The sequence below is a fragment of the Lucilia sericata genome, unplaced genomic scaffold, assembly GCF_015586225.1.
Source record: "Lucilia sericata isolate MDLA Ls3-8-SP2 unplaced genomic scaffold, ASM1558622v1 Contig000255F_arrow, whole genome shotgun sequence".
Classification (NCBI taxonomy): Eukaryota; Metazoa; Arthropoda; class Insecta; order Diptera; family Calliphoridae; genus Lucilia; species Lucilia sericata.
This window is the reverse complement of record NW_023994281.1, coordinates 243,240-261,693: the sequence shown is the minus strand read 5'-3', so window position 1 is coordinate 261,693 and position 18,454 is coordinate 243,240. Positions and strand designations below refer to the sequence as shown.

The window sequence follows — 18,454 nt, the reverse complement described above, 5'->3', positions numbered from 1 at the left end:
TCCGAACTTTCCAATTTGCCATAAATAATTTTTAAACCACCATTAAATCCATTTAATTTGGTTTATAAAAAAATAAAATATTTATTAACTAAAAGTTTAACATGAATTATGAGCACAGCCCGCCCCTATTTGTTGGAAAAAAAAAAAAACGGGAAAAAACAAACAAATAAATAAGACTATAAATTTTTAGCTTTTTGCTAAATGTGTAAAACATTACAGTTTTAAAGCAAATGATCCTTAGAAATATGTTTATTTTTCTGTTTGTATTTAAAAAACTCTTAACTAAAAACCCACATAAAAAGAAACTTTCATATTGTTTTTTTTTATTATTTTATTTCTTTCTGTATTTTATGACCAGCATTAGAGTGAGAGTGTTGCAAACAAATAATAGAATGGAAAAAAATAAATTCACTTTTTAGCCTTAGCCGTGGCTAAAACTTGTTGTACAATTTTGTTTACGAGAGCAAGAAATAAACGAACAAACAAAAAATTGTAAAACAAACAGAAAAACTAAAAGAAACATAAGTCAAACCATCATTGTCAGTATAATCGTCATTATTACAGTGCCACCACCACTACCATCTCCTCTATTACAATCCATATTATCACCGCTAGCATTTCCCACATCACTGCCAAACGACCTCTCATCATGAATGTGTGTGTGTGTATGAAATGTTATAAAATGTCCTTAAGGTCCTACGAAACAATGCAATAAACGGCTATAAAACTTAATGTCTCTGTGATGTTCTTATTGTTGTACTTTTTTCTGTACTTTGTGAATCTTAAAGCTCCCCTCTTCAACGAAACAATTTCAAATACAGAAGATGCCAAAAAATATATATATTTAATATACATATCTTTGATATAAAAAATTTGTATAAATAATAAAATTTATATTTGTTTTTCTTACAAAGAAAATGTACGATGAAGAGCTTTTTCTTCACCGGCAACGATATAGAGCAATTCGGTCTACTTTGAATTGTTGTCTATAGGTTGCTGAAATGTTCGATGGGCAGTGATTAATTAACAAACACAAAAGAACTACCGTGGTACCGAGACAAGAATAAAAGATGATGTTGTTCGATTGAATTCAACTATGACAATGATTTATTTATTTAAAAATTCCTTTCTTAAGCCTAACAATTGATCATGTAAATAAGGGCTACACTGTTGTTATTGTAATATTATTTGTTTCTCACTTCCAATGTACCAACTCAACTTGTTTATTTATATTAAAAATATGCAAAAACAAAATACATGCAATAAGTCTCCAAAATAAGAAATTGCATTTTTAAGAGCAACAACAATATGCTTATAATAAGAATTGGAGTGAGAAACAAATAATAAAAACTAACGGGTCATTACCAAAAATATGTACAGTGGTTAGTATGAACAAAAAATAATGACAAATTACAGTGGCAACAGTGAGCCAAAAATATGAATAAATTTAAATACAATAAAAAATGGAAAATTTAAACAAAACAAAATAATAATGTTAGTAATTATTATACGGTGACCTAACATTCCGGCCCCATTGAAAGGACACTTTCAAGAAGATAGAAGAGCCAGTCTGTGGATAGGGCGACGTATAACTCCTTTTGTAGTTTTGATGTCGACAACTCGAACACGATCATCTCTTCCACGAACAATGTTGATGATTTTACCCATGAGCCAACGCTGCGGGGGTAAATTATCTTCTTTGATGATGACTAGGGAACCAGGGGTAATATTAGAGTTGGTGCTAGTCCATTTGTTGCGAGTCTGGAGCTCATTTATATAATCATGGGACCACTTTTTCCAGAATTGTTGCTTGATGGCGCTTATTCGGGCCCAATATTCAAGTTTGTTAATCTCATTTGTAGGGACATCACGTTCTGGCAAACTACGGAGGGGAGCGCCTATCAAGAAGTGTCCTGGTGTAAGAGCTTCAAAATCACTGGGATCTGAGGATAGAGGCGAAATGGGCCTCGAGTTTAAAACTGCCTCTATCTCAATCATAGCCGTTGCGAGTTCTTCGTAGGTGAGCCTTGTGTTGTCCAGGGTTCTGGTTAAGTGACCTTTGGCCGATTTGACGGCCGCCTCCCACAATCCGCCAAAATGTGGTGCCCTAGGGGGAATAAATCGAAAATTAATAAATTGATTCGAGCAATAATTTGTAATAAAATTTGAATTTTTTGGCTCAAAAAGGAACGACTTTAATTGAGCCAACTTAGAGTTTGCACCAACGAAATTTGTTGCATTATCACAGAATATATCTGTGGGCAGACCTCTACGACCAATCATCCGTTTTAGGGCAGCAATGAAGGCATCTGTTGACAGGTCGGATACCACTTCAATATGGACAGCTTTGGTAGCGAGACAAACAAATATAGCGATGTATGTCTTGTAGGGGACCTTTCCTCTAATTCTTAGGTAGGTGTTGACTGGACCACAAAAATCGACAGCACACCTTGCGAAGGGCCTTGACGGGTTGAGTCGTTCCACAGGCAAATTTCCCATCATTTGTTGCAACAACTTTGGGCGATAGCGAATGCATTGAGGGCACGAATTTACAATGCTGCGACACAAATTCCTGGAGTTGATGATCCAAAATTGTTGGCGAATCAATGACATTAGAGACTTGGGTCCAGCGTGGTAGTTACTGATGTGCAGATGACGTACGTAACAGTAGACGAAATGGCATTTGCTGGGCAAGATTATGGGGTGTTTTTGGCCTTCAGAAATTGCCGCGTACTCCAAGCGTCCGCCGACCTTGAGCAAGTTGAAACCATTTGACGAATCTAGGAAGGGGTTCAGACACTTTAGAGCACCTTGGGGATCTTTCTTCTTTAGAGCTCGAGTTATGTCATCTTGAAAATGTAGTTTCTGGATGTTGAAAACGATACAAAGTTTAGCATTTTCTAATTCTTGGGGCTGCAAAGAGTCAGAATTGGAAATATTAGTTTTTGTTTTTTGAGCAAAACGAAACATCCAGGCAATAATACGAATGATTTTTAAGTACGAGCTATATTTTCCAACAGAATCGAGGATGTAGTTAGATTTTGTTTCAAGATGAAGTACGGTTTTCCGTTTTTCTTTGTCGAATACTTGCTGATTTTCTTCGGAGAGTTTATCAGTTTTAGTAGGGGGCCACTGAACAGGATCGAGAGCGAGAAATGCTGGTCCGTTGAACCAGATGGATGAGGCGAGTTCCTGCACAGTTGAACCACGAGAAACGATGTCAGCAGGGTTGAACTGGGTTGGGACATGTCGCCAAACGCAGCCATTAGTTAGATCTTGAATTTCTGATACCCTATTGCCAACAAAAACTGACAAAGTAGATGAATGTTGCTTTAGCCAGTGAAGAACTAGTTGTGAATCTGTCCATAGAACGACTTCCAGATTTGGTATTGCGAAAAGATTTTTGATTTTGGAATACAATTTTGCTAGAAGTTGTGCGCCACATAACTCAAGTTTGGGTAACGATTTTCGCTTTGTAGGAGCAACTCTAGATTTGGCAGTAAAGAGCCGAACAACAACATTTCCTGAAGAAGTTTTAACACGAAAGTAAAAACAACAACCATAAGCACGAATTGATGAGTCACAAAAGCCATGAAGTTGAACTGATTTAGAATCAGGAGCGAGACAAAAACGAGGAATTTTAAGTGAAGGTAATAGTTTGAGATCAGAGACGAAAGATTTCCAAGCCGAGTGTATTTCTTGAGGTACAGACTCATCCCAGCCAATTTTTAGAATCCACAACTCTTGCATGAGGATTTTAGCTTTTATTATGAGAGGGGATAAAAGTCCTAGGGGATCGAAAAGCGCTGACGAGAGCGACAAAATTGTACGTTTGGTTATTTTTTCATCAATTTGGACTTTAGGCGAAAACAAAAATAAGAAAACATCTTTTTGTTGGTCCCAAGAGATACCAAGAGCGCTAGTTACTGCAGAATCTTCAATATTAAGGTCTTTGACAGTTTTGTCGTCCTGAAAATCTCTATGATTAGAGTGCCACTTATCTAATTGAAACGAACCACGAATTAGAATTTCATTAACCTCCTGCTTCATACGAGACAATTCTTCAAGCGTATCTGAGCCACAAAGAAAATCATCAACGTAAAATGATGACTTAATGGTTTTTGCACCAAGTTCGAATTGGTCCATGTATTGGTCTGCGAGATAGTGAAGGCTTTTGATGGCAAGGTAGGGCGCAGCTGACATTCCATAGGTGACTGTATTTAGGTGATATGTTCGAATTTCTTCCTCTTCTGAATTTCTCCACAAAATATATTGGAATTTTCTATCTTGGGAGTCAATAAGGACTTGTCGATACATTTTTACTATATCGGCAGTAAGAGCGAAGCGATGAAGACGGAACCGAAGTAAAATTTTATACAGCTCATCTTGAATTGTTGGGCCAACCATAAGAAGATCATTGAGAGACTTCTGGGACGATGATGGACACGAGGCATCGAAAACAACTCTTAACTTTGTGGAAGTGCTACTTGGTTTGAAAACGCAATGGTGAGGGATGAAATAATGAGGCTCGTGTAGACGAGGGCTACGAACTAGACTCATATGTCCAAAATCTTCATACTCCTTCATAAAAGCAACATATTGTGATTTAAGATTGCTGTCACGAGCAAATCGTCTCTCTTGAGATACAAATCTTTTAAGAGCCATATTTCGAGAAAGACCTAAAGCGTCAGGAGATTCCTTGAAGGGCAATTTAACAACAATCCTACCAGAAGATTCACGATGAACAGTATCATTGAAAAATGTTTCACATTCAGATTGTTCTGGTGTCAAATCATTTGAGCCAGATTGAACTTCATCGATTTCCCACAAGCGCTGTAATTTAAGATCAATATCTTCTTCTATCGAGAGCATACAAGAAGAGCCACAAATATTGGGTTGTTTTGATACATAACGACCTGCTACAATCCATCCGAAAAGTGTTTTGTGTAATTTAGGCAAATTAGGGCCAAGTTTTATTTGACCAACTGCTAAAATGTCGAAAAACGTTTCAGTACCAATAAGTAAATCAATTCGTTTTGATTTGAAGAAGTTTTCATCCGCAAGTTCAGTATTTGGGGGCAAATTCCAGGATGAGACATCTAATTCATTATCAGGTTGATATGAAATATGAGGTGTGACACAAAATGAGAGCGAAACTTCAAAATCTGTGACTCGAGATTTTACATTTGTGGACGACCTATATTTAGATTTGCTAAGAGTGTTACCAATGCTAGAGACTTCAGTAGTTTGTTTTGTACGAGACAAATGTAATTTTTGGGAAAATTCATCGGTTATGAAATTCAATTGAGAGCAAGAATCTAACAAAGCGCGTCCCAATTGATAGCGACCAGTGGAGTCACGAACTAGAACCATGGCAGTAGCAAGCAGCACCTGTTCCGGCGAGGATTTTTCCATATGGGTATGGACCGAGGCAGAAGATTCATTCAAGGCAACATGAGAAGTAGTAGGTTCAGCAGCAGGGGACGAGGGCCGAGAAGCTGGCTGAGACCGATGAAGCAAACTATGATGCGAGCGAGAACAAAATTTGCACTTGAATGTGGAGGAACAACTACTTACTTGATGCCCTTTGGACAAACAATTTAGACAAAGGCTTAGACGTTTTGCATTTTCATACCTTTGACTAACATCCATATCTTTGAACCGAGAACAACGACTAATTGAGTGGTCAGATTTGGAGCAAAGCACACAAGAGCGTTTTGATACCGAAAAAGTATAGCCAGGTTTTGAATTTTTAGATTTGGACTTACCAGATTGATGATCAGGCTTACGAGGGGCCACAAAAGTATGGTTGGTATCAACCGATTCCAAAAATTGACAACGCCTTTCAAGGACCTTGGAGCAATCATCCCATGTTGGCAATCTGGTAAAGTCCAAGGAATCTTTCCACTTTCTTCTGGTATCTTCATCCACTTTTTCCATCACTATGTAAATCAGCATGGAATTAGCAATATCACTATGTGAGCCAAGAGACAGTAAGGAACTATAAAGGGCAGAAACATTATCGACGAGACTTCGTAATTGGGCACAATTGTATTTGGACATGGTAGGAAGTTCAAAAAGGGCGGTAATATTTTCCATAAAAATAAGCGAGCTATTATCATAACGCGTTTTGAGCCTTTCCAGAGCCTTCGGGTAATTTTCGTTCGTAATCTGGAAAGCCTTGACCGTTTCTAGAGCTTGGCCTTGGAGGCAGTTGAGCAAATGATTAAACTTTTCAATATTTGATAGGCCAAACTCACGATCGATAACTTGATTGAACGACGTTATAAAATTCTTGTATTCACTGTACTTACCACTAAATGTGGGCAATTTGAGTTGGGGCAATTTATGGATGGGAGCTGGGAAACAAATGGTGGACTCGGACAACGTTGTGTTATGAACATCTTCACCAAGCTGCGACTGGATATTCATTTTGGCTGAGATGTACAAATCTTCAATTTCGGGCCTAGCATTATCCTCGGGATCATATTTTTCAATTTGTGTTTGATACGTCAATATCTGTTTAAAATATGACTCCAGTATCCCCAAACGGCACTTCAACTCAGCAGACGAAAGTGTCTTACCTTCACCCCTTCCATTGGCTTCGATTTGGTTCTTGATGCGGGTAATACTCTTCTTCGTATTAGCCCGTTGCTGCTTAACCTCTTCCAAAGTCATCATAAATTTCCAAAAGTTTGGTTAAGTGAGCCAAAAATTTCCAAAAACAAATTTCAAAATGGATGATACTATGTATTGTAGAGCACCGACGCCAAAAGTTTTACGCCAAAAATGTTTATATACAAACTTTATGTATTTATTCACTCTCTATATAAATATGTACCGCAATATTCCGAGCGACAAATTTAGTATACACAAAATTCTATATTATGTACTGGAACCAAAAGCGAACAAATTTATGTATTTTCTTGTATATAAAGATTAGCGGTAAATTTATTTAACCCGAATTACGAGCGAACAAAGTTTATTTATTTTTGTACATAAAAATTTGCGGTAAAATTTTAGAGTCACTTTTATTTATTTTATTTTTCGACAAAAACTGATTCTATTTAGCGAGCCGACAAAATTTGTATAATGTTTGTAATAGGTATTTAAAAAAAATAGATTTGTAGTAGGTACGTCACTACAAATTTGTTTAACAGTTTTTTTTTTGTTATATGTTGCACTGTCTAGTTTTTTTTAAATGATTTATAAATTTTTTTTTGTTGCACAGGTTTTTTTTTATTGAACCACAAAGTTTTTTATTTTTCTTTTTGTAGCACTAGATATTGCCCTTGTAATAGAACCACTGTTTCCACTTCACAATATGACCGTACACTTTTTCTTTAAGTTGTACTACAACGAAAAGTTTTTAGAATATACCACGGACCGAGAACGACAAATTTAGGAAGATTTAGATTAATCACTTGCCCCACGTTGGGCGCCAAAAATGTACGATGAAGAGCTTTTTCTTCACCGGCAACGATATAGAGCAATTCGGTCTACTTTGAATTGTTGTCTATAGGTTGCTGAAATGTTCGATCGGCAGTGATTAATTAACAAACACAAAAGAACTACCGTGGTACCGAGACAAGAATAAAAGATGATGTTGTTCGATTGAATTCAACTATGACAATGATTTATTTATTTAAAAATTCCTTTCTTAAGCCTAACAATTGATCATGTAAATAAGGGCTACACTGTTGTTATTGTAATATTATTTGTTTCTCACTTCCAATGTACCAACTCAACTTGTTTATTTATATTAAAAATATGCAAAAACAAAATACATGCAATAAGTCTCCAAAATAAGAAATTGCATTTTTAAGAGCAACAACAATATGCTTATAATAAGAATTGGAGTGAGAAACAAATAATAAAAACTAACGGGTCATTACCAAAAATATGTACAGTGGTTAGTATGAACAAAAAATAATGACAAATTACAGTGGCAACAGTGAGCCAAAAATATGAATAAATTTAAATACAATAAAAAATGGAAAATTTAAACAAAACAAAATAATAATGTTAGTAATTATTATACGGTGACCTAACAGAAACAATATAAAGATTATTTGTTTTTCGTTTGATGGAATATGGAAATTTGATAAAAATCTTATTGCAATATTCTTTATAATCATTAAAGTTGTTGCAGGAATTTCACTTTGGGTCAACTTTTCTATAGATAAGTTCTTAAGAGTCTGATCAAATGTTTTACTGGAAAGGTCTTCAGAGTCTGAACAACTTTTCTAAAGAAAAGTTCTTCTGATTCTGATCAACTTTTCTATAGAAAAGTTTTTGAGGGAATTGTCAACTTTTCTATAGAAGAGTTCTTCAGAGCACGATCAACTTTACTATCGAAAAGTTTTGCTGAGTCTGATCAACTTTTCTATAGATAAGTTCTTAAGAGCATGATCAACTTTTCTATAGAAAAGTTCTTAAGAGCCCGGTAAAACTTTTTATAGAATAGTCTTTCAAAGTCTGATCTGCTTTTCTATAGAAAGTTCTTCAGAGTCTGATCAGCTTTTCTATAGAAAAGTTCGTCAGAGCATGATCAACTTTTCTATAAATAAGTTCTTCAGAGTCTGATCAACTTTTCTATAGGAAAGTTCTTTAGAGTCGATCAACTTTTCTAAAGAAAAGTTCTTTTGAGTCTGATCAACTTTTCTATAGGAAAATTCTTCAGAATCTGATCAACATTTCTATAGAAAGTTCTTCAGAGTCTGATCAACTTTTCTATAGAAAAATTCTTCAGAGTTTGATCAACTTTTCTATAGAAAAGTTCTTCGGAGTCTGATCAACTTTTCTATAGAAAATTTCTTCAGAGTCTGATCAACTTTTCAATAGAAAAGTTCTTCAGAGTCTAATCAGCTTTTCTATAGGAAAGTTCGTAAGACTCTGCCTAACTTTTCTATTGAAACGTTTTTAAGAGTCGGATCAACTTTTCTATAGAAAAGTTCTTCAGAGTCTGATCAACTTTTCTATAGAAAAGCAGGTCAGACTTTGAAAAACTTTTTATAGAATAGTTTTTCAAAGTCTGTTCTGCTTTTCTATAGAAAGTTCTTCAGAGTCTGATCAGCTTTTCTATAGAAAAGTTCGTCAGAGTCTGATCAACTTTTCTATAAATAAGTTCTTCAGAGTCTGATCAACTTTTCCATAGAAAGGTTTTTCAGAGTCTGATCAATTTTTCTATAGAAAAGTTCTTCATATTCTGATCAACTTTATTATAGAAAAGTTATTCAGAGCCCGGTAAAACTTTTTATAGAAAAGTTCTTCAAAGTCTGATCAGCTTTTCTATAGGCAATTTCTTCAGATCAGCTTTTCTATAGAGAAGTTCGTCAGAGTCTGGCCAACTTTTCCATTCAAACGTTTTTCAGAGTCTGATCAACTTTTCTATAGAAAAGCCTGATCAATTTTTCTATAGAAAAGTTCTTCAGAGTTTGATCGACTTTTCAATGGAAAAGTGCTTCAGAGTCTTTGCCAACTTTTCTATACAAAAGTTCTTAAGAGTCTGATCAACTTTTCCATAAAAGAGTTCTTTAGTTCGGAGTCTGATCAACTGATTCTAAAAAACTTTTATATAGAAAAATTCTTCAGAGTCTGGTCAACTTTGCAATAGAAACGTTTTTCAGATTGAAAAGTTTTTCAAAGTCTTGCCAATTTTTTTATAGAAAAGTTAATTATAGGAATCTTCGTTAGAGTCTGATTAACTTTTTAAAGTTTTAATAAGTTTTTTATTAAGATGTTCTTTAAAACTTTTTTGTAAAAAAGTTCTTTAAGGCCGGCTGTAGGTATTTCTGATTTGTTTTTATATTTTTCAAAATGTATTTTGTATCAAAATATAATTTTTTTTCTAAGTAAAACTTTTCATTGCAACCAAAAATTTAAATATCCATTAAAATTACAACATATTCTAAAAAAAACTGAAAATCAAAATCTAAATAATAATTTCCAAGGAAATTCCTTTAAGAATAATTAAATGCATTTATGTGTGTGTGTGTGTATGTATGTTTGAGCATTTAAGGCATAATCGAGTACTTGGTAAAACCCCACATTTTTTCACCTGAGTTCACTTAAAGTGCCCTAAACAATTTTAACATTAAATTCTATTCTTTTGTTCATGCCAACATTTCTTTTGTCTTCTTAAATGCACTAAAACTTTACAACTATAACAACAGCAGCTACAATATTGTACTGAATATATGCATTTACACCTTGAGGTGATAGTTTTCTGTAGTTTCAATAGTAGCAGCAGCAGTTGCTGCAGCCATAAATTGCTGTTGCTAAAATTTCCTCTATGAATACAACAGCTTTATGTTAAAGGCGTTAAAAGGATGAGCTCATGTGCATAAAAATATGTTGTTTTCTTTTCCTTTTTAGGTTTTCTTTCGGTACAAATTTAACAAAAAAATGTATTACATATGGTTTAAAATAAAAAAAAGAAATTTCTTCTCAAGCGTAAATTACTGAATATTTGTCTAGCATAAATATAAAGTAAACGAAAAAAACGAGTAGAGGAAAAAAATATAAAAATATGTTAGAAATTACTGTGAAATTAAAATAATGGTTTACGAAATATACAGTATTGTTAGTAAACGAAGCAACTTTTACTGGTAAAGTAATGAGCTTTCCACTGGAAAGTTTTTCTAAGTTTTAAGCATTTTATTTAAATTAATGGGAAATCCTTTTGTAGAAATATTTAAATTTTGATAACTTGCTTAGGTTTTGCACAATACTGCACATATTTATATATATACATATTTTAGTACTGGGTTTTTTTCTAGTTTTTTTTATTGTTAACTGTTTATTTCTGTTTAAATCTAAATAAATAAAAGTTCTAGTTAATGTGTTGGGTAGTTGCAACTGCAGTGTATTTATAACAAATATAGTAAATGTGGTTGGTATTTAGTTGTTATGTGTTTTAGTAAGTTAAATTATAGTTTTGTTGATCTTAGCAAGCAATATGAATAAACTTTTTATTGTTGTCAGGATTTATGATATTCATATATTCTTAAATGTTTTACAGCCATGGTCAAACTTCGGTTTTCAGTGTAAAATATTTATACATTTAGAAAAATATGAAATTTGAGAGCTATTGCAATTTGCAATGTAGAAAAAATTTAAAATTTTATAAATTATTTTCAAATACAGAACAAAATATTTAAGCCGCTTTAATATTGCCTATTTTTATGAAGTATTTGAAAGCAAGAAGATTTATTATGCATTTCAAATATTAAATATTCTCCTTTTAAATTGACATCAATCCGTTTAATTAAAAAAGTTTTTTTTTTTTTTTGGCGAATCCCCTTGAGTAGTCAATATTGGCCATATCTGATTTGAGAATTAAGCTTAAGATTAACAGCTTTGAGTTGCAAACAAAAAACAAAATTGTGCTCATATAGTTTAATTGCCTTAGAGATTTATATAAAAGTTTATGCAGGATTTTCTCTATCACACGTACGCAAACAGAGAAATAGAGGCAAATATATAAGCATCTATATACAGTATTAAAAGAAACCCTGTAGTGCGTAAAGACTGTTCTCAATTAGAGAAAAATTATAGGTTTTCATAGAAATTATTTTCTTTTTGACAAAGAGAAAAATTTTCTATAGTTCCTTTTGAAGAAGAGGCAATTTTCTATAAATAATATTAAAAAATGCTAACTGATATAGAAAATGTTTCCCTTTTCGAAAAATATGCAAATATTTCTATACAAATGTTGCACTATATATAAAGGAAGATATTACATAAAATTTGAATTTTTGTAAAATGTGCAAGTTTCTGCAGAAAATTTTGCACTTTTTATGAAAACATACATTTTTTTTAAAAAGAAGTTTGCATTTTTGCAAAATGGACAAAATTTTGCACTTTTTATATAGAAAATGTTGCCCTTTCAATAAACAGATAAAATCTTCTTAGGAAAATGTTAACCTTTTGATAAGTAAGTATTGCACGTATACAAAAATTTGCATTTTTATAAAGTGGGCAAAATTTAGGTAAAAAATGTTGCACTTTTTGTATAGAAAATGTTGCACTTTTTACAAAAATATAAAATTTTTTAAAGAAAATTGTTGGCCTTTTGATAAATAAGTATTGCACATAAGCAAACAGAGAAAAATAGGCTAATACATAAGATTCTATATTCATTATTAAAAGTAACCCTGTATTCACTAAAGACTGTTCCCAATTAGAGAAAAGGATAAATTTCCACACAAATCGTTTTCCTTTCGATAAGGAAACACACTTTTTATAGAAAATATTATCCATTTGAAGAAGAGGTCAATTTCTATAAATAATGTTAAAAATTTGGAACTAAATGCTAATTGCTATATAAAATGTTGCCTTTTGAAAAAGGTACAAATATTTCTATAAAAATGTTGCATCAAATGTTATACACCCAAAAAGAAGATATTACATACAAATTTTTGCATTTTTGTAAAATGCGCAAAATTTCTGCAGAAAATTTTGCACTTTTTATACATTTTCTATAAAAAAATTAGCATTTTTGTAAAATGGACAAAATTTCAGTATAAAATTTTGCACTTTTTATAAAGAAAATGTTGCCCTTTTGACAAAACGATAAAATTTTCTAAAGAAAATGTTGGCCTTTTGAGAAGTAGCAACAATTTTCTATAGAATATAGAATTTACTATAGAAAATTTTGACATTTTATATCCAATTTTATATCCAATTTTATATCCAATTTTATATCCAATTTTATATCCAAAATGTTGCCCTTGAGACAAAAAAAAACAAATTTTCTATAGCAAATATTTTCCTATAGACAAGCAGATACATAAACAATATTGACAAATATACGCAATTTTCCATAGAAAATGTTGCAATAGTTACAAAAAGACAAATTTTCCTGAATAGATGTTGCCTTATTGACAGGCAGCTATAATTTTCTATAGAAAATATTGCCCTTTTGATTTAGAGGCAATTTTTATAGAAAATATTGCAATTTTCATGAAGGCACATTTTTTTAAAGAAAATGTTGCACTTTTTGGCGATTAAGCAATTTTTATATAGAAAATTTTGCACTTTTGAAAAAATTCAGATTTTTCCATAGAAAATGTTGCATTTTTGCGAAGATGCAAATATTTAGTGAAAAATGTTGCCCTATTGACGAAGTTGATCATCTCCTATTGATAGAATAAATTTATCTATAGAAAATGTTGAACTTTTAATATAAATTCAATTTGTTTAACATTTTCTCTTTAGGCACATTAAAGTGGTCTCCGTTAGATTCCTAAACGACTTTAACAACAATTTGGTTAAACATTTGGGAAAATGCTATGCTGGTAAACTGCGAGGTAGTAATAGAATACTGCAAACAGCGTTTTTATTTATAAAATGACTATACAAATACATTTGCGAGCTGCAGCCTAAAAAACACTTTAAAAATATACTTTTTATATATAAGAATAAAATAGCATATAAATAAGAAAAAAAGAAAAGTTTTTTAATGTACATATATGAAAAAAATTTATAAAACAAATATCACTGCATCACAATAATCGTTTGCCATAAGTGTTTGTACTCAAATGTGTTTAATTCACATGTTCATGTTTAAAATTCGTGTTCAAAATAACTTTTTGTTGAATACAATTTTCAAACCCACTTTCCTCACCTATTGTATTAAAGAACAACAAAAAAAAAAATAACATACATTTCCTTTGAACTTTCAACACATTGTGGAGGGGAGGATTGTGTCATACTTTTTGACAACAAAATGATTTCCAATTTTTGATATTTATTTTTTGTTGCTGCTGCTTGTTTCACACTCATTGCAGTTGTTTAACAATTTGTTTGTCATGCTGCTGATGATTTTTTATATGTTGAACGTACGAATGTCTGCGTGCCTGCTCTCTATTCAGCCGTAAGTTGCAATTGTATTTTACGGAAAAATTTAATTAAAATTTGTGCTCATGACATCGAGTATCATGTACAAGCAGAGTGTGCATTTATTATGGATTGCAGGAATAAATTGCATTCAATTTTTTATTTATTTTACTGATTTTATTTTTTTTTTTTTCGCAAACTTGTGCTTGTTCGTATTGTGGCAAAAAATACTATACTAAGGGTTTTGTTTTAAAAATCACAGCTTTTTTTTGCTAAAGGTGTGTTAAAATTTAATTAAAAATAAAACAAAAATTATTACCAAAGACAAATTTAAATTTTGAGGATTTTTACAAAATTATCAAATATAAAACTTATAACAACTTAAGTTGTTCTGCAATTTTGCCAAAACATGCTTGCATATTTACTAAATATTTTATGTATTTTTATTATTTTATTTTAATTTAATTTTTTGTGAATTTTAATGTGCTTAAAGTGTTGCTGCACAACAGCTGTTCTAAAATTTGTGCAAACAATATTCAACACCCTCTCAGGTGTAGTGCAAATCACAGATGCTTTCACTGTTAACTTTATTTTATATAATTTACATATATACATACATGCGAACATTGTTCAGATGTATGAAAACAATAAAAAATGTATGATATGCATTTTAAACAATTATGGAGGGAGAAAACTGAAAAAGTATGTTATGTAAAACAAAAATTTATGTCAATTAATAAAATATACTCCAAAAAAATAAACAAATTATATTAAAACATAAAAAAACTTTACTCTATTAGCAGAAAGTTGTTAAAGAGATGAAATTTAAAAATTGAACAAAAATAAAATCAAATATTTTCAATAGGATATTTTTTTTAAATTTGTCGTATTGAACTGGAGTTAAATTTTCCCATAGAAAATGCTTAAGTTAAAATATTCTTTTACAAAATATTTCCCTATTGAACAAAAGTCTTCCTTTTTACCATCAGGCAGAATTTCCTATAGAAGATGTTTCTCTTTTCATAAAGAGACAGGATTTTCAATGAAATATGTCGCCCTTGTGGCAAATAGGAATTTTTTTCTAAAGAAAATGTTATCCTATTGTTCAAGATTAAAATTTTTCTATAGAAAATGTATTCTTTTGATCAAGCTACAAATTGTTTTATAGAAATGTTTGCCTTTTAAACAACTGAAAGTTGCCATTTTGCCAAAAAGTAGAATTTTCCTTAGAAAATATTGTGGCAAATATGTATTTTTTTGTATAGAAAATATTACCCTTTTGATCAAGAGAAAATGTTGCCTTTTTGGCAAAGAAGCAATTATTGTATAAATATATTTCCTTTTGACAATGAAGCTAATTTTCTATCGAAAATGTCAATGTTTTCCTTTTGACCATCAGGCAGAATATTCTATAAAAAATATTGCCCTTTCGGTAAAGAGACAAAATTTTCAATAGAAAATGTTGCCCTTTCGATAAAAAGGCAGAATTTTCAATAGAAAATGTTGCCCTTTCGATAAAGAGGCAGAATTTTCAATGAAATATGTCGCCCTTGTTGCAAAAAGGATTTTTTTGCTTAAGGTCAATATATAAATTGTTCTATAGAAAATGTCCTTATGATCAAGTTTCAAATTGTTCTATAGAAAAGAGTGTCTTTTAACAGACAGATATTGTGGCAAATAAACAATTTTTTCTATAGAAAATATTACCCTTTTGATCAAAAGGCAGATATTTCATAGAATATGTTGCCTTTTTGGCAAAGAATCAATTATTGTATAAAGTTTTAAATTTTCTCAAGAAAATATTTCTCTATATTTCTAACGAAAATGTTACCCTTACCACATAGAGACAAAATTTTATGCAAAAAATGTTGCCCTTTAAACAAAGAACAATATTTTTATAGATAATTTTGCCTTTTTAACAAAGAGTTGGAAAGAAATAAATTTTTCTATAAAGACTAAAATTTTCCAAAGAAAATGTTGCACTTTTACAATTTTTTTTTAAAAAGATAATCTTTTCTATTGAAAATGTTGTCGCTTTTAACAAAGAGGCAAATTTTTCATTCAAAAATTTAGCATTTTTCACAAAAATGCAAATTTTTCTGTAAAAAATGTTGCCCCTTTTGATAATTAGGCAAATTTTATGTACAAAATGTTGCCCTTTTGACAAAGAGTCAAAATTTTCTATAGTAAATATTTTACTATCAAAAATATTGTTCGCTTGACAAAGAGGCAACATTTTCTAACAAAAATGTTGCTCTTAGCGAAATTTTCTGCCCTTTTTCACAAATACGCAAAATTTTTCTATAGAAACTGTATGTCATTTTAACAACAAGGAATATTTTTTATACAAAATGTTGCCCAAAGCTAAAAATTCTGCAGAAAATTTTGCCCAGCAGCATTCTACAGATAATACTGCCCTTTTAATTTTGCCAAATAGAACAAAGTCTTAATAGAAATTGTGTTATTTTTGTTGTGAAGCGAATTTTTTTCATTTTGTTTTAAATTCAAACAAAACAACGTAATTGCAAACATCCTTTGCCTAGCGAAACATTTATCATTTTCAATTTCAATAAAAATTTAATTACTTCTATAGAAATACAACAAAATATTATAGTTGTTCTTGTTCCATTCAATTAAATTTTAACAGCCATGTATCTGTTTTTCTTTCATTTGTTACAAATTGTATTCTATATTATTGTTTATTTCAGTATTTTTTATTTCTGTTCGTGGCGTTTTTCTATACCATAACATTTTAGTGAGTACTTTTTTTTCATGTTTGCAATACACAATTTGTTTAAACGGAATACAAAAATACCAAAAATACTTTTTGGTTTTATTGCAGCTGGTGTATACTGTATAGCTATAAAATAATATTCATTCTTCAATATTCTCTTTATCATTTAGCATTTGCGTATAATGTTTCGTTTAGTGTTTATCTTATAGAAACTTTTAATTTAGCCTTAAGCGATTTTTTAGTTGCATGCCATAAAGTATGCATTAAAAACGTGTATTAAAAAAAAGCAGCAGTGTACCAAAACGGAAATGCCAGTAAGAAAATGGTTGCTTTTATTATGTTAATGCATAAATTAATATTAAACGAAATTTTGCTAATTTTCTTATTTTATATGCGTTAAGAGTTTTCATTTAATTTTTCTACTTTTTTAAGTATCATATTTTCAAAAAAAATATTATATATAATTTATGCATTTTTCTTTTGGTTTCTTGTATAACGGGATATACATGTTAGTGTTAGTTAAGCAGGAAATGGCATGTGTTATTTTTTTATAACCAGACTGATGTTGAGTGCAATAAAAAAGTTGTTATTATAGTTTGCTGTTCTGTTCGGAAAATTAGTAAAATTCATTATATTAAAATACATTAAAGAGAATTTTTTTAAAAGAATATTATTTTCAATCAACTTAAAAGGAAATTGAAAAGGTTTTTAATGAAGAAATTACAATTTTCTTTTAAAACGTAAAACTTTTTACCACTTGTATAAGAATGAAACAATGTCGATTTGACTGTTTCTATAGAAAATTTGCGTTTTCAACTAGAGGGATTCATTTTGTATAGATAATTTGCATCTTTGTCAAAAAGTTTAAGATATTCTATAGAAAATTTGACTTTTTGTCAAAAAGGCCAATATTTTCTATAAAAAATTTACATCTTTGTGAAAAGGGCAACATTTTCTTTAATAAATGTCTTACGTTTCAGAAGTCTCTTTGTCAAATGGAAACATTTTCTATAGAAAATTTTGTCTCTTTGTCAAAAGAGCAACATTTTCTATAAAAAATTTTGTCTCTTTGTCAAAAGGGCAACATTTTCTATAGAAAATTTTGTCTCTTTGTCAAACATATTCTATAGAATGTTGTCAAAAGGACAACATTGTCTCTTTGTCAAATGGAAATATTTTCTACAGAAAATTTGGTCTCTTTGTAAAAAGGGCAACATTCTATATAGAACAAGTTGTCTCTTTGTCAAAAGGGCAATATTGTCTATAGAAAGTTTTATCTCTTTGTCAAAAGGGCAAAATTGTTTATATTAAAGTTTGCCTCATTTTCTAAGGTGCAACATTTTCTATAGAAAATTTTGTCTTTTTGTTAAAAGGGCAACATTTTCTATAGAAAATTTTGTCTCTTTGTCAAAAGTGCACCATTTTCTATAGAAAATTTTGTCTCTTTGTCAAAAGGGCACCATTTTCTTTAGCCAATTTTCTCTATTTGTCAAAAGGTCAACATTTTCTATAGAAAATTTGATTTCTCTGTCAAAAGAGCAACATTTTCTATAGAAAATTTTCTCTCTTTGTTAAAAGAGCAACATTTTCTAAAAAATTTTGTCTCTTTGTAAAAAGCGCAACATTTTCTACAGAAAATTCTGTCTCTTTATCAAAAGGGCAAAATTTTGTAAAAAAGAGCAAAATTTTCTAGATAAATTTTTGTCTCTTTGTCAAAGGGACATTATTTTCTATGGAAAAGGTCAACATTTTCTATAGAAAATTTTGTCTCTTTGTCAAAAGGGCCACATTTTCTATAGAAAATTTTGTCTCTTTGTCAAAAGGGCCACATTTTCTATAGAAAATTTTGTCTCTTTGTCAAAAAGGCAACATTTTCTA

At 30.8% G+C, this 18,454-nt stretch overlaps 2 protein-coding genes across 2 annotated transcripts in view; both read right to left on the bottom strand.

The window, feature by feature from the left end:
- LOC119602820 overlaps window positions 1-18,454 on the bottom strand; it is a 68,181-nt gene that overhangs the window by 37,618 nt on the left and 12,109 nt on the right. The window lies entirely within an intron of this gene.
- On the bottom strand, window positions 1,230-6,809 carry LOC119602818. The gene is made up of 2 exons (XM_037954563.1): window positions 6,585-6,809; window positions 1,230-6,519 (listed from the first exon to the last, which is right to left on the bottom strand). The coding sequence occupies exons 1-2, from the start codon at window positions 6,597-6,599 to the stop codon at window positions 1,549-1,551; spliced, it is 4,986 nt and encodes a 1,661-aa protein (XP_037810491.1). The 5' UTR covers window positions 6,600-6,809; the 3' UTR covers window positions 1,230-1,548.